This window comes from Tachypleus tridentatus, chromosome 7 (assembly GCF_004210375.1).
Source record: "Tachypleus tridentatus isolate NWPU-2018 chromosome 7, ASM421037v1, whole genome shotgun sequence".
Classification (NCBI taxonomy): Eukaryota; Metazoa; Arthropoda; class Merostomata; order Xiphosura; family Limulidae; genus Tachypleus; species Tachypleus tridentatus.
This window is the reverse complement of record NC_134831.1, coordinates 185,466,356-185,490,003: the sequence shown is the minus strand read 5'-3', so window position 1 is coordinate 185,490,003 and position 23,648 is coordinate 185,466,356. Positions and strand designations below refer to the sequence as shown.

Sequence of the window (23,648 nt, the reverse complement as noted above, 5' to 3'; positions counted from 1 at the left end):
AGACAGAACTATTAAACCTGTAGAAGAGAAATTTTAGAAAAACATGCCTGTCAGATCTAAGCATTATTTCAGAAATATAGAAAAAAGTAAAGTAACAATATCTTCCAAAAAATAGTTTATGCTGTACAAGTTTCTTTTCAGCTAATCAGTAAATTTACAATACAAGGTATCTGCACGTATTGCACAACCGACACTCCTTTCCTGAGACATTTTAGCTGGTACTTCAAGTTTTTGATACTTCTTTTTTGACACAACTCAGTAGGTACTCCATGTCTCTGATACCTTGTTATTGACACACCTTGGTAGATACTCCATGTCTCTGATACCTTGTTATTGACAACTCAGTAGATACTCCATGTCTCTGATACCTTGTTATTGACACACCTTGGAAGATACTCCAAATCTCTGATACCTTGTTATTGACACACCTTGGTACATACTCCAAGTCTCTGATAATTTGTTATTGACACACCCTGGTACATACTCCAAGTCTCTGATAATTTGTTATTGACACACCTTGGTAGATACTCCAAGTCTCCAACATCACTTTGTTGACAGATCTCAGCAGATAAATTAAGTCTCAAATACCACATTGTTGACACACCTGAGCAAATACACCAAGTTTCATACATCTTTCTTATGGCACATCTCAGCAGATAGTCCAAGTCTTAAATACCCTTTGTTGACAGGTCTCAGAAGAGTATGCTCAACTCCTGAACAGTTAACTAAAATAGATACTGTATTTTCGATAAAATAGTATTTAAATTGTATATAATAAACTTGTTGAATTCAAATCTTAAGCAGCTTTCAGTGTTGAAACAAGTTTAAAACAGACTATTAAATATTTGAAATATATCAACATGATTCTTGGAAGGAAGGAAAGCTTAAACCTAATAAAATTGACCAAATTTATGCATGGGTTAAACTTTTCTTGAAAGACTTATCTGGTACTTTATCACTCCTTCACATTTATGGTATGTAGAAAGAAAAAAGAAAAATTATAAAATCATACATGGATGAAGTGTGTACTGGTCTATCAAGATAAAAGAAAAAAAACTTGGTGTTTCGTTAGCTTCACAGATATTTTTTTTCTGTTTTCAGTATCTTTCAGTTTTCAAATTCATCCACATGAGGAATGATAATAGATTATGTAAATGCAATAGTCAGTTTTCTGTGCATCATTTAAATGTTTAATTGTACTTTTCACAGAAAACTGAAGTTGTGTATTTAGAATAAACAATCTAATCCTCAACATAACTGTATGTACTGCTAAGCCCCAGAAAAGTATCCTTTAAGTATTGATATTTTTTAATTTGTATTGATTTTTTGTTCTGCTTACCTCAATAAACCAGTAATTAGTTTTTAGCTTACTTAATTCTCTGATTGAACTTTATTAATTTTTTTTCCTACTTTATTCATTGTAAAGAATGCAGTTTTATTAGTTACTTTCTTTTCTAATGAGGAATCATGTACTAAACAGAACAAAAATGTGTGTAAGATTATTCTGTTAACTTTAGTTAAAATTTTGATTAAATTTACTTACACACCTAAATAACAACCCTTTTAACTTCATCTGAGCAGTGTTTGAGATCTATAGTTGAGTGCAGAATCATTTAGTGTATTAGTACAATAGGACACTGAAAAATTAGATTGTATAATTAGTTATATATATACATATATTGGTTTTCAAATTTTTAGGCTTGAATATGTTGCAACAAGTTTTATTATATTCTGCATTTGTGAAATTTAATATTCAATAACATTATAGCTGTATTGTTTTTATTTATTGAGTTTATCAGTATAAATAATCAAAACTATTTACTGAGTTTTGCATATAATATTTTTTACTGTTGAATTTATTACAAAGTACAAAAACTAATCTCTATCTATTCCATAATAGATTGCTAAATAATCGGCTATGTGCAATATTCTATCTATTTACAGGAAATATTATCTGAAATTGAGCCTTATATGCCTTCATTAGTAACTTTGTACTGCATTTTTCATTGAATTAGTAAGGTGGATGTATATTTGTAATTTCTGGTTGACATAGATGTACATTCTTAATGCTTTGCTGACTGTTTTTTTTTTTTTTTTAGGTCAGCACAAACATCATGCATTCAGTATTAGTTGTGGTCTAACTGACAAACACCACAGTTAACAATAACCTTTACTGCTGATTATAAATTAATAACTTTACAATTCTACCAAATATAGTATTAAACACACTGACATATGATTCTATAAAAAATACTTACACACTGTTTCTTTCCAGGATACAAAACATTTCAAATGGCAGTAATGGAATATATAATTATCTAAATTCACAAACTTACCATTTCTAAGTGAGATACTGCTCTTTCCATTTTTCTTATCTTATCATTCAGTATAAAAACTGAAGACTGGGCATTATTTCTACATTTAACACATAATCCTTGTGTTGTTTCGTCTTCACAAACTGGACAAGCTAATGTTGTAAAATATTGTGAAAGAGTTCCCTTCCTGTGACGAGGATGGAACTCAGACGATAGAACTGTTTTACTTGTACGAGGCATTTCACTGTACCTGAAATATGTTCATGTTTATATACAAAAAAACAGCAACAATCAATTATAATTCATATTTACTTCAAGTTCTTTATTCTGAAACTTTAAATTTTGGAACATGTAGAAAAGATTGCCTTTTAAAAAAATATACATGCATAATCTAAAATAAATAAAAGCAACTGTGTATCACACCACACTTAATTTCTTGAAACAGGAGCCACAGTAGTCAAAATGCATTTATTCAGCAAGGAATAGTAGAAGTCCCCAATACAGAAGGTAACACAGGATGCAATACAACTAACTATCCCATTGGACCCTATTACAAAAGCGACATCTAGAGCTGAATTTATTTAGAGAAAATTAAAAAGAAATTGTAGACATAAAATGTTTTATGGGAAGTTGGCACATGGAGAATTTGCTTACCACAGTTTTTTACCTTATTCAATGTCAAAGTGAATATCATATTCTGAAATAGCAGGGATGTAATGCTAATTATGCCAAAATTTGTCAGATCTGTAATATCACTGTGAGGGTAAAATATTCATATTGAAAAACTAATTTTTATTTTTGTGAGTCCATTTTATGTAAGAAAATACAGGCAAAACTGATTATTTACAACTATTTACATTAGTACTACATTAAATATTATCAAAAGGAAAATTGCAACTTAACTTTTTAAATTATGTAGCAAAAGAAAAAGAATACAAGTGAATATCATTAGAAAATAATCATAATTTCACTAAGCTTAAACATTAGCATAATGTCCACCTGAGAACCAACTTAGTAGCTGAGGCAGTTATGTAAATAAACTGATTTCCTCTTGTTCACAAATTTACATGTAAAAGACACAAACAACTTTCTCTAGTTAAGAAATACTAACTTGGAAATAAACTATTTTATTTGATAGACAGAATATTTCTTATCAGTTCTGGTATATCGGTTTTTTTTAAATCCATTCAATCTGATTTAAATATCATTCTTTTACCTAACCTTTTATATCATATCATTAAAATAACTTTTGTAATTCTGTTATAACACTGAAGATTTATATAAGTATATTTGCTCTGGTTAGATGCCATTACACAGTTCAATAAAATTCAACATTATAGAGAATAAAAGGATAGCAGTATTGTGAAAATATCTGATACAATAAATAAACCGACAGAGAGCAGATTAGTACTGACTTTGTGAAGAGATGAAAGCATCCAGTGGAATTCTCTCTGATATATTATTACTTATATATTAAAATTATAGCAGAAAGTTATAATTTTAAAAGTATAATTTATTCAGATACATGTACAGAACTGCTACGTGATGTGAATGACCCATTTTGGAAGAGCAAACTTACCATTATACACTGAGATATCTAAAGTTTGACAGATAGGTATAATAAAGAATTGATAAATATTTTATTTTGAAGTTTTAATACTGTAACCAGTCAATCAAAGGTTTGACGTCAGTTTATACCAGATACTTGACTGTCTTAAGCTTATACCACAACTGAACCACTGAAGATAAATAAACTACTTTTTATTTTTTGACTACAGCAAAGATGGAAACACTTCTGTCAATGATGTTCAAAGTGGATGGTTTTGGTTAACAATGCTAATTCCAATTGTGAAAATGTGACTTGCTATCAGCTAGGGATATATATTTTAAAACACTATGTTATAATACTTCTAATAATATACTAAAGCAAGGAAATCCATAATTTTCTATACAAGTAAATCTAATATATTTTGATCAATAACAACACAAAGCTGAAATAATTACCATGTTGCAACATTGATTCCCACCAACGAAAATATCCTTTCCAGTGGGGGAATAATGATCCTAGTTATGTAGTACAGAGCATTGATTTTCATTCCTGGGTCATAGATAACTTCTTGTGGTTGCTTAACAAGCTGAATCAATGGAAGGCCCGGAAAACCATACACTATTACATATGAGACTCTTTCTCCCACTCGAGGCTCTGCTCTTGGGTCAACACGAAGTAAACGGCTGTTACATTATACAAAAACATTTTGAAACTTGAACAGTTACTTATGTTTGGTGAGAAATAGCTTAAAAGCAAATATGGATCAAGAACTTGTTAAGGTAAATATAAAATACTATTAATGGAAATTACCGAGAAATTATTCAAAATAAAGAACTACCTTAATCATTTACACCACAGGTTGGTTCCTTATCTTAATATATACATATATAGTTTACAAAATGTTAAAAGGTGTTTTTATGTGTAATAAATGTTATTAAAGCCATGAGTTCAAGACTCAGAAAGCTGATGTTTAAATGATCACTTGTAGTTTTAAGCTTCCAGGGAAGGCTAGTGTCCCTTATATGGGTCTTATAAGTGTCACATATTTCAATATGGACGATCCTGGAGAAATTCCTAATTGTTTAATCACTTTTGTAGGTTTGTGTCTGTAGCTTTAACAAAACAACTTATGTTTCAGTAATGTTCATAAGTATTTTCTGCAAGTTTTACTGTTTACAGAAAACACAGAATGCTAAGAAAAACTTAACCAAGAATATTCACATTAAACCTCAAATTACAAATTTCTTTTTAATCTGTTCATTAATAATGGGATACCACATGTTGCATAATGTTGGGTAATTTTATGTTTTTGCTTGTTATAAAACCCAGTGTAGAAAAATGATTAAAGATATTAGTGAAAGCATTCAATTCTATGCAAAATACATAGTCAACCTCAACAGTAATTACTATAACTAGTGCTGTTAGAGAACCAGTAGCCAACAATCACAGATTCAAAACCAACTTGGAACAAAATGTGTAGTTGTATACTGACACATAGCTAGCTTATAAGTAAAGTGACTTTCAACAAAAAAAAAGGTAAAACTACCTTTTCTGGGCAATATGTATGTAATGAAAATAAAAATGTCTAATAGACTTTGAAACTTTGGTAGTAAGTAGTGCTGAAAATAAAATACACAAAAACTTAAATTTTCTTTTTTTTCAAGTTGATAAGGCATTTCATTCAGTTGTAATCTATAGTTTGCTTATCTTTGGTCAGAAGTTCTTAATAATACTTAATATGGTAAATTTCTCCTTTTTTATGATCTAAATAACTCTTTCCACATGGGAGAGGTTAATTGCAAGTAATCTGTAACCACCAATGTAACCATCGGATCTGTCACATTATAGTTTTTGAAAAGGTAGGCCTATCTTCATAAAAGTTGGCAGGCTATCGGTAAACACTAAAAGGCTTTTGTATTTAAAAAACAACAACAAAAAAACTAAGTATTTTAGTTAAAGATTTACTCAGAAAATTTTGCACTTAAGGATTAAATACTTTTCTTCATCTGAAAATTCTCAAATTGCATTTTTGTAATCCCAAAAACTTCCGAAATAAATATCAAATGTTTTATGTCAGAAAACCTTTGTCTTTAACATGTTATTTTTTCCTACCCTAATTCTATATCTGGTCAGTTGATTTGACAGACCAATAAAACATTATAAAAAATCTAAATTACATTTTTTCTTTCAAGAATAAATGCAAATTGTAACAACAACGAAAAACACACAACTGTTTATCCTAAATAGCTTAAAGTTCATAACAGAATGTGTGTGTGTTTTTCTTATAGCAATTCAACATCAGTCTATCTGCTGAGCCTACAAAGGGGAATTGAACCATTGATTTTAGCATTGTAAATCCGTAGACTTACCACTGTACAAGGAGGGAGCCCCCAAAATAGAATACAACTATTTATGCTTTCTTTTATTGACCTTTGAACTGTGTCTAACTAATAATTTCACCATACAAGTTGTAAATCTTGTGGCCGACTTTACAGTATAGAATTATGTAATGCATAAGCTGCTCACAAGTAAACCTTTTGAAGAATTTATATTATTATTACTTTCTTTTAAGTTAATTTACTTAAATTTACATTATCTTATCTAATAATTTTCTAATTTTTATACTATAGTTATATTTATAACAATAAGTAAAGAACACACATGAAAAACAAGGAATACAGTATGTGTATCCTTGATTTTCTTATTGTCAACTGTCAATGAAAATTAAGCCTACTTTTTATACTAATATTATCATAACACTAAATAATTTTTACATTTAATTAAATAATGTACCTAAGAACACAAAATAATAATATGTGAAATGATAATATCATGAGAGAGCCACTAAATATTCAGTTAAACTTGTTAATTTATTTCCCAAGGAAATAAACTTTTGAACCAATGGTGAAATACAGAGATGCCAACTATTTCAAATGAGTGAGTGTAATGATTGTAGACAGAGCCCTTTATCATTTGCGACTACTGGGCCTGACCAATGTCTCTACGCTGTTTAATATTATATTATCATTACAACTATTATTATTTATTACTGCAATATATTGTTTATTTATGACTGTGTTTTGTGTATTTAATAAATAAATTTTAAAAAATTCTTTTGAAATTATGTCTTTTATTTAGTTCAGAGTAACAAACATACTGGTAAAACAACATTGAACATGCACAAACAGTAAGCAGAAAAAGCCTTTCTGTAAGGACTAGTTTATATCATGTTTATGACACTTATTGTAATAGTTTTGCAGCTGTTGCAGCCTTTGCTTTCATGAGAATGTCTCTGGATGGTTGGGAGTTATAACAACATTGTCCATTTGACTGGATACACATCTTGTGTGTTATAACACTGCTCAAAACTGAGGTGCTCAAGTTTGATCTGAACTTGCTTTTGTTTTTAGTCACTAAACTACATATCCTTTCACTGTCAGCATTAGAATGGAAGATTGTAAGAATTCCAAGTATAACCCTACACAGAATGTCATACTTCTGGTTGCCATTTCCATCCTTAACTGTAGACAGCTTAACCCAAAACTTATCAACATTCAACTGAAAAACAGTTTCTGAGAAAGTATCAATTTGATAGTTCAAATATTGTCCTTCCAACTTGTCAATAGTGTCGTGCTCATGTGTATTAACAAGGACAAGATACCTGTCTGTGAAGAAGCATAGAGAATATAAATTTTTGCTGACTTTCAGTTTTAGATCAGCAACCTCTGCATGAATCAGAAGTTCCTCATTTAGAGGGAAATGTTTCATCATGTAATTTGTGGCTGCAATATAGTATTTCTTGACACTGGTGTAGAAGCTGATCAGGTCCAGGTCCTTTTTCTATTTAACAATGTATTCCTTGGCAGCATTTCCAATAGAAACTGCCTCATCAGATTCATGTAAGGATTCATTGTTGTGGTCAAGTTCAGTGATGCTGCCTTAAAGATATTCTGGCTTGATGTATCTGACAAGTATATTTTTTAACTTGTGTAATCAGAGTTCTATGCATAATGTGTATGCAAGGTTCTTCTCTTTGTAATATCGAATTGGCTGATTCAAATAGAGGAATTGCAGACTGAAAAAAAAACAAAATAACAAGTTCATTTTGTTGTCCAAGAAAACTGTTAACTTATCTAACTTGCTCTGTGCATAACTTTTCTTGGTTACTTCCTTGCTAGCTTTTGTTTTCTCTTTTTTCATTGATTGTCTCTTCTTTAGTTCAAGGTCAGACTACTTAAACATATATTGAGTTATATGAAATGTTTCTTTATCTGCTTTTGGAGACTGTTGTCTTGTGTCCCTGTGTGGCTGAGAGGATGTCTTGACTGTGTCCCTGTGTGGCTGAGAGGATATCCTGACTGTTAAAGTCTTGCTGCCTGACTGAGCTGCACATTTAGATCCTTTTTAATCTAGTTTTTCCTTTTCAAAGTGAAAATACTTCTTCAATGGCTTCCACATGTTCAATATTCTGTTGAGGCACACCCCAAGTGATAGCCATCTTGTGTCAACAAGTTGTAGAATTTTTCTTGTTTCTTTGTCATACAATCCTTCAAACTCTTCGAAATGTTGTTTTCTGCTTGCACTTTTTGTGCAGAAAATAGTAGATATCTATCAATATATCAAAAACTGGGCAGGGCAGTTCTCTGGAAGCTTTCTGAGCAGCAATATTCATGAGGTGACAGGCACAGCCCATGAATTAAATGCTAGGCTGTTGTCTTGAGATGTGTCCCATCACACCTTTATCTACACCAGAAAACTGAGGCATTGTCTGAAGAAAATCTAAAACAGTTTTCCCATGGAATTTTCAGCTTTGTCAGTTCGTGGTCCAAAAGCTTGAAAATATTCTCTCCCATTGAAGCTTCTTTCCATTCCACCATTGTCAAAAAAGAACAAACAACTATTCCAAGCAAAGGGTCAAGATATCATACAACCACTGGATACAGTTTTGAGACATCCATGTCTATGGATCCATCTGTGGCTAAACTGTAAACACTGTTAGTAAGTATGCTTGAAATCATTTTGTCATCTTCACAACACAACATTTGTACAATGGCTGTAGTTTTGGTTCTAGCACAGCCACATTTTTTCACTATACCAGAGTCTGGGAACATTTTTCTGAATAGATGTCCTGCATGATCGGCTACAGCTAGAGGTAAATTACGAGCAGTGACGAATTGCGTGAATATCGCTTCTGCATTTTTGGTTTCATATTCTGAATTCTTACTCATAAATGTTATCTGCATCGTTTTTGTCTTCATCTCAGCCTTTTGTTGGTGAAATGCTGATTTTGTATGTCTGGAACAATTATTTATCCCGCCATGTGCCACAGAAAAATCGATGTGACAAACTGTACAAAACGCATGACTATCACTGACTTTTCATGCAATGACCAGATATTTTGCACTTTACTCTTTCCTAAATTTTTGATTCACAGTTTTAATCCTTTTAGATTTGCCAGAAACAAGACAATCTGTTGAATGAGGCCTCTTTTTTCCATCTTGTGAACAATCACATTGATGTTTCTATGCTGCTTAGAAAACGAGAAATACTCATCTAAGCGAGCACTGATTGGCTGACAAGCACTAATGACATAACTATGGATTCCCCCACATACCCAGTATGGAGAAGCACCGCACTCAAACTATTGGTAGATGTCAAAGATACAAATATTTTTTATTATTTCAACCACAAACATGATTATTGCAAGTAGCCATTTGGACTATGTCTTTTATTTATTATCAAAATTTATTTGTATCTCACTAGAAATTTTCTTTTCACCCCTTTTAAGCCCTGGGGTAACAATTTATCACTTTATTGTACACCCCTATATGATATATAATAATTTGGAAGTTGCAACAAGTCATAATATTTGTCTGTATGAGCGTATAGACGTAATGTATACACCAAAATCATAATGATTACGCTCAAATGGTAACGGATGGCATCTCTGGAAATATACAGCTTTCTTTACAGAAAACAACTTAATATAATACATCATTTGACTCATTAAAACTTTGAATTTCTATTGGTTATAAATAATATATACATACACAGTATTAAACACTAGAGAGAACTACCGCCAATTTGTGAAAGTGAGGATGTATTTGGTGGGTGTGGCAAGTGATTCTGATTTTATAGTTTATAGCACCATAAATAAATAAGATTGGAGGCTATAAAGATTATATTTTACCTGAGTAATAACTAAATTATAATGAATATTTATGTTAAATTCCCTACATCTCAGAAGAGTGGTAAATTAATTAGGGAAAAGGAAACATTTAGAAAGCACATGCCACAGTTCTCATACACACTAAGGAAGACTGAGGATCTTTTAAAATATTTCTTTATAAAATTAAGAACTTAATTATAACTTATATGACAGTAAATTTTGACTTATTAACTACTTTGCTGCAAAGTTTATTCATACATGTTGATAACAGAGTAATTAATGTTGAATGTAATTCTATTAAAAGGTCGTGACATACGCAAAGGTACAACTGGCAGAATACTTCTAAGTTGGAATATGAAAATATTTTTCAAGCATTTATGATTAGCTTACAACACATTCCAGAATATTTTAGAGCCTTGTGATGTTCTGCTGTTTTCATATTATTTGTTGATAAGAAAACACTAAACATCTACCTTTATAACAATAACATAAAATATGGATAAAAAAGTATGTGTACTTTAGAAGGTTTTCATTTCATTAACCTACAATTGGAGTATGTTTTCTTTTACACTGAAGAATAACCTGTAAACATTTGTTTAACATAAATATAAATATGCTCAAAAATAGCCTTCCATGACAACTCTTAGATCATTTAAAATTATTACCGTGGAAGTTATACTGCGTGAACTTATAATGAAATGATAATTGAGTTATAAAATGGAGATTTTAAAAACAAATTTACATGTATAGTCTAGTCTGTGTACACAGAAAAATATTCTATAACAACAGAATTGAACATGAGGAAACTTTAGTACATCACATACAACACTGTATTCCAATTACTGTATGGAATAGAACAAAAGACAATTTTACTTTTTATATTTGCTGCATATTGTAAGTTCTGACAGAAAACAACTACCGTGCTATTTCCAGTGCTGGTACACAAGCTCCTGGCTTGTATCCTCTTAATCCTCGATACTCTTTGGCAAAAATACAATCTTGAATGCTTACACGACCAGCAATTAGTTTCTGAAACTGCTTCTGAACGTACTTTTTGACAGCAGTGATGTCATACATTGTAAATAAAATCCTCAGGGACTTTTCTAATATCTAAAATAGTGTAAGAAACAAATCTATTTTACATGTTATATAATTATACATGTATTTCATGTACTTTACATAAATTCCATTATTTGTTTGTAGTTAAGCAGAAAACCATGCAACGGGTTACCTCTGCTGGCCCCATTTTGTATGTTTCTCTGCAACTTCTGTAGGGAAATAACCTGGAGTTCAACAGAAAATTTATATTTTGCAGTTAGAAAGTGCAATATCACACTTTATATCAAACTGTCAACTGTATCTGGAACTTCAGCTTACATTGTGTACTAAAATATCACTGGTAAAGAAGATGACAATTACTGATGCTGTCTCGTCTGTCATTTTTGTTCAAAATGTGAGATAATAAAATATAGCTGATACAAGTGCCCAAGTATATTCTATATCAAATAATTCTTTAAATTCCCAGCTACAGAAAAGAGGCAATTATTTTTAGTTTTTGATATATCTTGTTAATATAACGACTACGTATACATACTGAAACATATGCTTTTGTGCCAATCAACCTTTATTACAATAAAGTCTACATTCAGTCTTTAAATAATCTTTCATTTTTTAAGCTTTACCACCAATTATATTGAAAGAAATCCATTGCAAAAGTTTGTTAACTTCTTTGGTTAGCAGATGTTGACCTTTTGATAATGTTCTTCCAGTAGACTACCATAAGGTGACAATAAATAAGTCTCAGAACTTCATCAAGAACTAATATTTGACAAAAAGTTAGATGAGAATATATAAGCTTTACAAACGTTTTCTAAAGAAAATATGAATACTTAAAAATAGTGTTTAAAATTTATCAAAACCATCCTGAGTTATTAGGTCAAATACAATAAAACAATTGTAAGTGAATAAAAAATACAGACTTATAAACTATTTAAAACTTATATTTTCACTGAGAATAAAGTCTCACTATAAGTAATATACATTCAAAATATCCAACCTTTTGTGTAGCTGGACACGAGTCTCTTCGTACAGTCTCTATGCCCTTAGCATCATATATAGGATCTTTCTGATCGATATTTTCATACATAAAACCAACATATCGTTTTTTTGTTTGTAAGACACATGGAAGGTAAACCTGGGTTTGGAACACACAAAATGTAAAAAAAGTGAGTATGTAGTTGAAATCAGCTTACATTATTCACTCTAACTAACTTAATTTGTTTAATTTCTTCTCTTGATGTTGTCAGTAAATTATTGCTTTGTACATATCTCCACTATCAGTAACATGTATAAGAAAGAGTACCCTAATACTGAATACACTAAGTCTTACTATTTAAGTAACATCAAGGACAGTTGTTCTGGCAAAACATTATAATCAGAATGAACAGTGAATCTCAGACTTTAATCTTCTTGTTTTCAAGTAAAAACTTAGTGAAATAAGACAGGATATATTCTCTCAATTGCACATATAAAAGTTATAATAGCACCAAATTATCATAAGATAAGGCAGCTTCCTGTAGTTAGTAAGAAACATATGATAATGAAACTTCTCAAGGCAGTAAAAATCACATGATAAGGCACTTTTTTGAAGATAATACTCATCATATGTGATACAGCAACTTATTGAAAACAGAATAATCCATATGATAAGCCAGGTTTCTGGGAGTTGTACACATTATATGACAAAACAGCTTCCTGTAGTTAGTAAGAATCATATGATAAAGCAACTTCTTAAAGGTTGTAAAAATCATATTATAAGGCAGTTTCCTGGAGACTGTAAAACTCATGTATGATAAAGCAGATTACTGTAGGTAGTGTGACGTACATGATAAGGCAGCTTCCCAAACTTAGTACAAATCATAACTAATGATCAACAAAAAAACAAACTTTACACTGAATACCAAACTAAATTATTGCATCAAACATTAAAATTACCTTGTAAACTTATTAAATTGAGTAAAAACTTAATATCCTTACATAACACTGAAAAGCTTATGCAATTGCATAAAACAGCTATAAACCACTTCTACTTTATATTATTCTAAAATATTTGAGACATTCATACATTAATATTCAAATGTTCTAATATATATCTTACCATTCATTTCTGGACATCAATTTTTGTTGAAACAGTATTCGATGATGATATATAAAAAGAAAAACTGAATACTATGGATTTACCATTGTAAAGTTTTAGCACTGAAATCTCATCATTTTTCCTGTTTTTAGAAAAGTTATGAATTAAAGTGAATTTTCAATGAACAACTAAAATATAAAAGGTGAGATTAACAGTTTTTAAATTATAACAGTCCTAATTTTTTTTTAATATTTATAAACAAATAGTTGAAACATTTCCCAAAAAATGTCAAGTTATTCAATTTTTTACCTTTTCAAACTTTAGTTTTACTGGTTTAGGGTTTAACGATGTCACAGCCTCTGCTATTTCTTCTCCAATCTTAAAGGCTTCTATTTTAGATTTTCCTGGTAAGTGTACAAACATGCTGACAACAGAAGGAATACACATTAACTAGCAACTCTGTACCATTAGGAAAAGTAGAGAGTACATTGCATGTATTCATCCATTTTCCGAACAAGATTATTACATGTAGTCTGTTTACAAGCATAAATATGAAATGAAAAATTAAGACACAGGAACTTAACTCACACTTACAAAATTTATAGGTTTAATTGGAGATTTAAATTTCAAAATTGTATCTGAAATGCTGGAAAATAAAACTTCTTTTCACATGGTTCATACTTAACTGTTCAGAAGGTATTAAAGCACATTTTGGAAACTAAAATCTGGAATAAAATCAACTAGATTCCACTGAAGTTTTATAATATTCCTATTTATTTGTTCAACATATGAATGTAGACAAAAAAGAAAAGACAGACTTTATTTAGTGCAATCCACTCCATAACATGCATTAAGGTTAGATATATTCTGCTATTATAATATTTTAAAGCACTTTTGCACACACACACACACACACACACACAAAATCAAGAAAGCAAGTCCCCTAGTGGAACCGAAATATATCTGTTGCCTAATACCACTAGAAACTGGGTTTTGATATCCATAGTGGTAGATCACAGACAACTCGTTGTGTAGTGTTATACTTAACTACAAATAAACAAAAAATGGCCCCCTTACAAGGACTTTTAAGTCATTGAAATTCCATTTTCAATTTGAAAGGTTTTTAAGGATCTGTACACACACTGCTTTCAGTACAAATACAAGGAAGTACAGATAAACATTTGATTTAAAGAATAAAAATATCACTTCAGTTGATTAACATTACAAAAACAAAACAATTTTATTTCCATAATACACCAAGTCCAGCTACAGGATTTAGCATAATTCAATTTCACAGTTACTGATTTTTTTTTACATAAAATGTATTTGAAGACTTCTGTAATACCTCATAAAGCTTTCCAATGTATTAAAATCTGACTTTTGTTTATAAGCCTACAAACACCTAATTCCAAAGTCTTTGAAATGAAAATAAAATAAAAATAGTATATTTATAATTTTAATTACAAATATGTAGAATAGATTCAATGGTACCCAAACTGTTTCTCTATTGGTTGGTAACATGTTTAAGTCTTACAGACCTTGATGGGGAGTGTATCAAAATAGCTACTTATTTTATGATACCAATAAGATTATCATTAATACCATATATTCACAATTCTGTATATTACTGGAGCCTTTGTACATCTGCTAATTAGTTGTTGAATTAAATGTTGATTTTATGAAAGCCTTAGCAGAATAGAATTTGAAACCATAAATATAGTAGAAAAACTACATGTTGAAATGGACTTGTATCACATTACATGTCTATCAACTCAATAACTTTAGTAAATCACTTATACTTAGTACTATTAAAAGATTACTTTTATACATTGACTTTAATTTTTCTTAAAAAAAAAAAACAGTGTTAGCAGTAGAAAAACAATACAGGTTAGGTTATCTAAATGTAACATTCCATGAATGAATGATGAAATAAAATAGAAACAGTTACCAAACTTAAACTGATGTAATAAAGCTTCATGGTTCCATTACGTTTATTACAGTGACTACAGTTGTAGATGCCTCTCATGTCATCATTTTTATTAAGGTTATGACACAGTAGTAAAAGTGTCACCATGGAAAGCATACTGATGTGAATGCAAAAAATACTTAAATAATTTGGAAATTTAGTCAAGATTTTGTTAATTTACTCTGAAAATATCAATACATTCAACTTATTACTGTTAAAGCTTCAAACACTAGAATATTTTAAAATGTTTATGCTATTTCTAACTTTACCTGTCTGTGTCTCCATACACCACTCGAGCTTTCCATTTGGAAGTTCTTTCAACCAACTGAATAGCTTGTTCTAGAGTCTCTCTTGCCTTGCTTACAATACTGTCAGCAACCTTTGTGCACACACACACACATCATTCAGAATAAATTATATTTTCTTCAAGATATTAGGTTACATAGCAGAAAATTTTGTTTATTAATGACATAAGATATTTTATTATGGCTAAATTATTAATGGAAAACAGAATTGCATGCATGTGTTTACAAATTAAGCACAACAATTAAAAAATCAGCAAAACTTATGATCAAGAACTGACTGAAACAAAATTTGATATTACATGAAAGAGAGAATTAATTTTAGCTTTAAACATAATAAAATAATTTTTAATATTAAAATTTACTTTGTACACATGTCAGGAAAAATAATCTCATGACCTTTCCATTTGATTTTATACCCACAATTATGTATTAGTTTTGTGTGGTCAAATACATTCAAAATCCTGATCTAATATCAGTACTAAAGTATAAGAGAAACCACTGCATTTATATACTAAATCTAACTGTGATCATGTGCTAAATTCAGACTGAAGTGCTAGTTTCTGTAGCAGGGTCCTATGTTGAAAGGCTATCTACTGTTTAATGGAGTAATTGTACAGTATTTTGAATTACTTTATATGTAGATGACTATTTTACAACTGTCATAAGGGACAAATATACTTCTATCTTTATGACTGATTAGTTACAAAGAGAATGTGCATTGTAAATGCAGTTTGGGTAATTTTATAGAAATTCTTCTCTGTCTTGAAAGAGAGCAAATTTTTTTCTCTTTTTAAGAGGTCAACACCTGCTGTTGAATTTTTGTCTGTTTTAACATTTTATTAGTTATATGAGTTAACTTACTTACATTTAACCTTACATTTCAACTCATCCTATCACAACCCAGTCATTGGTTATTCTTCTGTTTTATTACAAAATTTGCTTTTTTGCATAACCTTCATACCAAGTTGAGTCTCTTTCATTCTACCATGATAAACAATATGCTTGTCTTCTTCTACAATTATAAACCTTATACCTGTCTCGTTCACCATTACAAGCCATCACACTTGTTTTGTTCCACCATACACTTGTTTTGTTCCATTGCTATAAACCAATACACCTGTCTCCACCATTACAAGCCATCACACTTGTTTTGTTCCACTGCTATAAACCAATACACCTGTCTCTTTCCACCATTACATATAGTAGTAGGTTTAACCTTGTAATTAACACATTTGTGTAGCATAAGTGTTTTACAATGATGGCTATGATTTCTAATTATTTTGTTAACTCATGTGACCTAATTTTTAATCTGAGTAATTTGTGGAAAACCATCTGCAGCTAACATACTGCATCCTAGAGTTCCATTTTCTGTCTAAATCAGACTACTTTAAAAACTAAGAATACATCAAATAAGAAAAAGCACTTATTAAAGATATTTATTTAAAAGTCTTTAAAAATGTATTATAAACAAGAAAAAAGTCAATAACTACTACAACAAAAATATTCAACAGAAAAATTATATATACATATAAACAATAAAAATTCTAAACATAAAATAACTACGTATAGACAATTACTCTACAAGTAAAATGCTCGTAGTTAGACTAATAGTTTAAATTATCTGTAACTAATTATTTCACCTCCACACAAGGCATTCGACCAGAGTAGTTTGCACCAGTGTAGCCATAAGTAGTGTTAGCTAACATCTTTAGCCCCATCTGCTGAGCATCTAGAAGTCGTAGAAGGCCCTAAAGCAGTGAAAAAAAATACAATCCATTGACTTTTTGTTTTATGTGCATGAAAGCTCATTGATACCATATTTAGCGGGCCTTTAAGCAAAACCTTGAAATATTGTACATTACCTTTTCCTTTCAAATCTAGTTTTCACTTGTACTTGTTTAGCAGTACTTTTGTTTAAGTTATAAGTTATATAGCAGTTGCAGAAAACTACATGTCTGTCAGTGTCAATTATCTATGTACTTAATGCAAAGTTTAGTAAATTTTCATCAAGTGTTAAATTTGGTGAACAGAAATGTCTGACAAAGTTGGAGTACATTTTTATAAAAATGTAAAGAAATTCTGTGAAATGCTGAATGTCATCCAGAACAAATGCTTTCAATATTCTTAAGGAAAGGGTAGAAATTTTGAGCTTTAAAGACTTCCGTCTATTGTGAAATGATAGATTTGGAAATTAATGTATGTGATTTCAATATAAAGCATTTATTTATTTTACTGGCTTATTTTTTGGAAGAAACATCATCTTACAACAATACATGTCATATGGCCCAGCATGACCAGGTGGTTAAGGCACTCGACTCATAATCCAAGGGTCGCAGGTTCAAATCATCATCACACCAAACATACTTGCCCTTTCAGCTGTGGAGGCATTAAAATGTTACGGTCAGTCACACTATTCCTTGGTAAAAGAGTTGCCCAAGAGTTGGCAGCAGGTAGTGATGACTAGTTGCCTTCCCTCTAGACTTACCCAACCTTAATATTAACTGGTATAATGTGTTTTTATCATTTAACAGACTTGGAAAGGAAAAAATAAAAAAAGAACATCTGAGATATATTTACATTATTAAATTTTTAATTTAGTTGCCTGTTTAATGTATGATTCTTTAAAATAATTAAAATAATGGCTGCATGTTTTATTCTGTTTATTATTTATTCTGGTCTAAAATATTTTAGACCACATGTTTGAACAAAATCCTTTGTCATGCAAGCATAACTACTGACACTTTTTGTTAAAAATTTCATCACTGTCAGCAGCAGGTGTGGAGTATGATTCTGTGGTAAAAGGACACAACCAGAAACTCGTGCAACAAGAGTTCAGCATGCTCAAAATTATGCTATAATCAGTCTGAAATATTTTAAACTTTTAATGTAAGTTCTGTATATTTTTATAAAAATGTTTAATAATTTGATTCACATGCAACTCAACTACACAAAAAGCATAGGTTGAAATTAAATTATTCTGAAATAAACAATTTTATAAAAACAAATACTAATAAGCAAATGGTTTTTGCAACCTTACCTGAATTTGTCAAACTTTTGTATCAAAATGCTTTATGTCTACTTTCATAAATATTTACATAAAAAATATCATAAATGCTGAAACAGATAGATAGACAGCAAGTAAAAGTCATGCAGGTATAAATACAGCCAAAAAAGAAATAAAATTTCTTACCTTGTTATTTTTGTAATCTTTCATAGCTTTTTTTACCATAATTCTTGTGTTTAAGATGTCCTCAAGCATCCTAGACAAGTTAATGAAAATTGAACAAAATAAATTGATTAAACTGGTGGTGCTACATTGACCATTTTCATTAGTTGCTAGACACCAAAAATACAATTCTATTTTGTGAAAAAATAATTAACATAAATACACTTCAGATATAATCCATAGCTTTACATCTGACCAGTTGGTTGGTTGGTTGATTTAGTGTTTCATGGCACAAAGCAGCTAGGCTATCTGCACCAAATGTCTGGTAAAAAGGTAAAAATAAAGTAAATGTAGTAAAATTCATAAAAGGGAATAAAGGTAAAACAAAACATCATTGAAAACAGAAAAAGCATAAAAGCAATGTTGACACCTAGTCTACAATGTTAAGAGAGAAAGCAGAGTAAGAGAGGTTGTAAAGGACTTTCTGTAGCAAAATGGTAATGATCATAACCCGCCAGGAAGACTAACAGGTAAGTACATGAACCACTGTCAGTCACCTGAAGTTGGCCTTTCCAGTCCTGGTTCCAGGTTATGTGTCATTATGGCCATTATCAAAAAGTAAAGTGATAAAAGTGTTAAAAGACACGCAGGAAAATTGTAATAATAATTCGCCAGGATGACCAATGGGTAGTTCAAACAGCAGCATTAGTCACCTGAAGTTGGCCTTTCCAGTCCTGGTGTTGAGTTGTTTAATGTCATGGCCATTTGCCAATTTCGAATTGAACTAGAGAGATTGAGACTCTTAAAATAGAACCACAATTAAAAAGGTGTAATGAATAAATATCAAACACTTAAATGACATTAAAAAGATTAATGGACATTAGAAAACTAAAAACTTTATCATGGTGGACAGTGTCACCGTCACCAATAATACTGTCTAATGTTATGGACAAACCTTGGGACAGAACATGTTTAAAATAGTGCCATCATTGAGAGTCGTAACGATGGCATGAAAGTAAAATGTCGCTGACAGTGATTTGAGTGTTACACAAACTACACACTGGTGCATCAGTTCCAGATAAAAGAAAACGATGAGTTAAAAACTGTGACCAATGCGTAATCTAGTTAGAACAACTTCCTCCTTCCGAACCTTATGGAAGCTAGATGACCAAAGTCCAATATAGGGTTTTATTTGGAAAAGCTTGTTGTCACGTTGCTTACTCCAAGTCGACTGCCAGCTGGCATGGAACCAAGCCTTGAATACAGGACCAAAGTCCATGTATGGAATAGGCACAGTGGTGACAGTGCCAGAGCAGATAGATTTAGCTGCCATGTCTGCAAGCTCATTCCTGCAAATACCAACGTGGCCTGGTTTCCAGAAAAACTGGATAGAAGTAGATGTTAATGAGAAATTAGCCAGTCGGTTTTGAATATCAGTGAGAACAGGGTGTGAGCCAACGTGAAGTGATTCCAAGGCCAACAGAGAACTAAGTGAGTCAGTATAAATAGTGCAGTAGGAGTACTGCTTAGCTTCAGTATGATCCAGAGCAAGAGAAATGGCGTATAGTTCAGCAGTGAACACAGAAGCTGTAGAGGGGATTATGCACGCAACCACCGAACTGCAACAAACCATGGCAGAGCCCACAGAGTTACCTGATTTGGAACCATCTGTATAAATTCAAATTGAAAGATTGTTCGAAATATGTTCAGTAAATAAAAGATGGTACTTCCAATCGGGAGCATCTGCCTTTCTCAGATGACTTAAAGAAAGGTCACATTTGGGAACTGTAATAAGCCATGGTGGGATAGGCTGACCAGTGGATTCCGCAATGTTATCCAAGGACAGACCCAATTCATCCAATTGCTCCTTGACATGAAGGCCAAAAGGAGTAATGGCAGATCATTTGTTCTGAAAAAGTATGGCCCACTGAGAAAGGAAAACATATCCCCAGGTGGGATGCTTTGGTAAGGAATGAAGTTTCGAAGAATATAGCAAAGACAGTTGTAAACAGCAGAGGTGCAAAGAAGGTTCATGAGACTATGTATAAAATCTGAACTGGGGAAGTGCAGAAAGCCCCAGTGCAGAGTCAAGTCCTTGATGATGAATGGGGTCTGGCATCTTTGAGGCCGAGTGAGGGTGTAGCATTAGCAGTCATAACAGTAATTAATCTGATTCCACACAAAATAACTTACAGTTATTATACCTATTTATGTTCAGAATTTCCTTGTACCAATTAATCAAGAAAATGAAAACTTCATGGTGATGTTTACAATGTTACAGTCATAAACCACATGAAAAAATTATGTTTCATACATTTTAATAGTCAGAAATTTCAAATTACTATACTATTACATTTCTTCTTGGTCATCATAACATTTGTACAATTCTTTTAATACATCTTAAGACATAATAAGTTGCTGCATACTTATAATTAAAAAAAAAGCAGAAAATAAACCAATTAGTTATTCTTTTTGGAATTTAAGCTCTTGAATTCCAAACACACCAGTAAAAAAAAGGGCCTCATACAACAAGATCAAATATCTGTCTGAATGATATAATGAAAACACAGTACATTCTAACATATTCATTCTAGAACTTACTGTGGCAAAACTCCTTGCCGAACAGAGGACTTTACAAAGACTACTCCATTTGGTGATACTGTGATATCTTTCCACAAAAACTATAAGAGACAAAAAAACTAAATAACACTTATAAAAATGAGTGATTAATTATCTTACAAACCTAAAACAAATTTCATTTCACACATCATTCTCAGTACTTTAAGTTTATTCAGTTGATACATATTAAAGACAAAACACCAGTACACATTACATCACCAGTAGACTTTTCTACAAATACTTTTTATCAAAACTATTATACAATATTGTAGCTAGGACAAAGCACAAGAAATGTCAGTAGCATCCCTGAGTTCAATTTTGTGCAAAAAAAGCATAATGTGATCTGGTATATAAAATTACAAGAAACATGCTGCTTTCAGTTAGCATTTTTGACAACACCAGTATGTGTAGAGACAAACACTTATTTCGAAATATACTAGGCCTTAAACCTAGACAGTTGAACATTTCCATTCTACAAAACCAGAAGGTCAGCTAAAAATTGGTCAAAACAAGAAGCTACTGAGGAGTGTCCGTAAGTCTTACAAAGTGTGATTAGCTGAATGTGGACTCACTTTCAGACTGCTAACATAGTTAGTTGTAAACATGGACAGTATAGATCATTGTTGACAGCCCATGAGGTGACCATTTGACAATACAGGCTTGGTGTAATTGGCAGGCATAGTTTTCCAACTGAATTAACAGTTAAGAGCAGATAATAGATAGACAAGTTATAATGCAAATGTTAAGAAATATGCTTCATAAAATGGGCCTTTATTCCATACGATAAATAGTGTGCATTTCTTTAGTCCATCACCACAAGACATTTCATCTCCAGTGATGTCAAGAATAGGTGAACTGATCACATACTTTGTGAGCAAATGTTCTTTTTTTTCACAGGTGAATCATGTTTTAAATTGCAACCAGATAACATGAGTTTGGCTATAACCATTAACTTCAAGTTCATGAAAAAAAGATGTTATAAGAAGGGATCAGTAAAAGTGTTACTATATGAAAAGGCAAATTCTGAGATCTTTCTTGTAATCTAAAATAATGCATGCTAAAATGCTGAAGTAGATATCATTTTCCTGTAAGGAGAAGATACTGAGGGAATGGACTGGTCAGTAAATAGATTTAAATCCAAAAGAACATAAATGAGATGCTCTAAAATATGCTTGGAAGAACATAGTTCACTTCCAAGGATATTTAAAAATCTGGTAGTAGTTTTGAAGGATATATGGAATATATTATTCTTGTAGCTCATTAATTCATTCATTTTAACATTGATATGTGAATTATGTTAGCATCTCATATAGCCATGCACCTTATCAACTCTCTTTCAACAAAATGTATTTTGATAATTAACTAAAAAGTCTGTAGCACCAAATGTTCCACAGCTAGAATATGTGAAATTATTACTAAGTTGTTTTGAATGGTGTATAGTTCTAACTGAATCATGATGCTGCTGATGAAGAAAATGCCCGAGATAAGTTATAAAAGTCTACACTTGTTTCATGCCTACCAATTCCAGAGCAACCAAAAAGGAATTAAATGCTTCAACATTTAGCCTCTAACTTCTTAAAAAGAATTTAAAAACCAGACCTATATCACCTCTAGCTTCAGGATTTCTAGATACCATGTTATTTCACATACATCTGTCATTATTAATGAAGTGTCACTCAGGTAACTCTTTTATCTACCCTTTACAACAGATGTATATCATTCTTATTAATAAGGAAACCAAAACTGAAAAGACTTCTCTGAATGAGGTTTAATTATTCTGAAACAAAATAACAATAATGTTAACCTTTCTACTCTTAAACAAAAATTTCTGTAGAGAAAAAGAACTATGAAACACAGTTAGCTCTTGCAGCCTGACACTCAAGTTAAGACATAAAACTTCTTTCAACAATTACAACCAGATCTTCAATGGTCTTTACAATAACATTATCATCAATTATTCTGTCCCAAAAACCCAATTTTATATTCCTTAATTTTGAAACACTTTTTCCATTCAATTATGTTTAGCATAAAAAAGCTAGAATAACCTGAAAATGTTTTTACTTCAAAACATGTGTTGTGTTTGAGATAATACAATTTATTGTAATTTCTCTACACCTAAGAAACACAAAAGGCTGATGCTTAACTTTGATTTACTGTGACACAAATGATTACACATTCTTTCTGGATGGATTAACTTCAAGCTATCTGATAGAACCCATTACATAACTGGGTGGACTGAAACAAATGACGTAAATTATCTTCCTCAAGGACACAACAAAATGCCATGGGTAAGCCTCTCACCAGTAAGCTTTCCACCACTAATCAAATCACTAACCATTTGGTTACACTATCTCCTTTTTATGTACTCTGCATAATAATAAACAAGCACTGCCCAAAAAAAAATAAGCAAATGAAGAACTCCA

At 31.2% G+C, this 23,648-nt stretch overlaps 1 protein-coding gene across 10 annotated transcripts in view; it reads right to left on the bottom strand.

The window, feature by feature from the left end:
* Positions 1 to 23,648, bottom strand: part of PolZ1 (DNA polymerase zeta catalytic subunit) — a 159,317-nt gene that overhangs the window by 4,484 nt on the left and 131,185 nt on the right. For 9 of the 10 annotated variants that reach the window (XM_076516228.1, XM_076516230.1, XM_076516229.1 and 6 more), the window contains 9 exons: positions 21,208 to 21,287; positions 18,631 to 18,700; positions 17,081 to 17,188; positions 15,405 to 15,514; positions 13,479 to 13,593; positions 12,090 to 12,227; positions 10,953 to 11,143; positions 4,320 to 4,547; positions 2,337 to 2,565 (listed from right to left, as the gene is read on the bottom strand). In XM_076516228.1, the coding sequence (XP_076372343.1) occupies positions 2,337 to 2,565; positions 4,320 to 4,547; positions 10,953 to 11,143; positions 12,090 to 12,227; positions 13,479 to 13,593; positions 15,405 to 15,514; positions 17,081 to 17,188; positions 18,631 to 18,700; positions 21,208 to 21,287 (1,269 nt within the window). Of the gene's footprint in view, positions 1 to 2,336; positions 2,566 to 4,319; positions 4,548 to 10,952; positions 11,144 to 12,089; positions 12,228 to 13,478; positions 13,594 to 15,404; positions 15,515 to 17,080; positions 17,189 to 18,630; positions 18,701 to 21,207; positions 21,288 to 23,648 lie in introns of those variants that run through there. The other variant, XR_013031882.1, reaches the window with a different exon arrangement.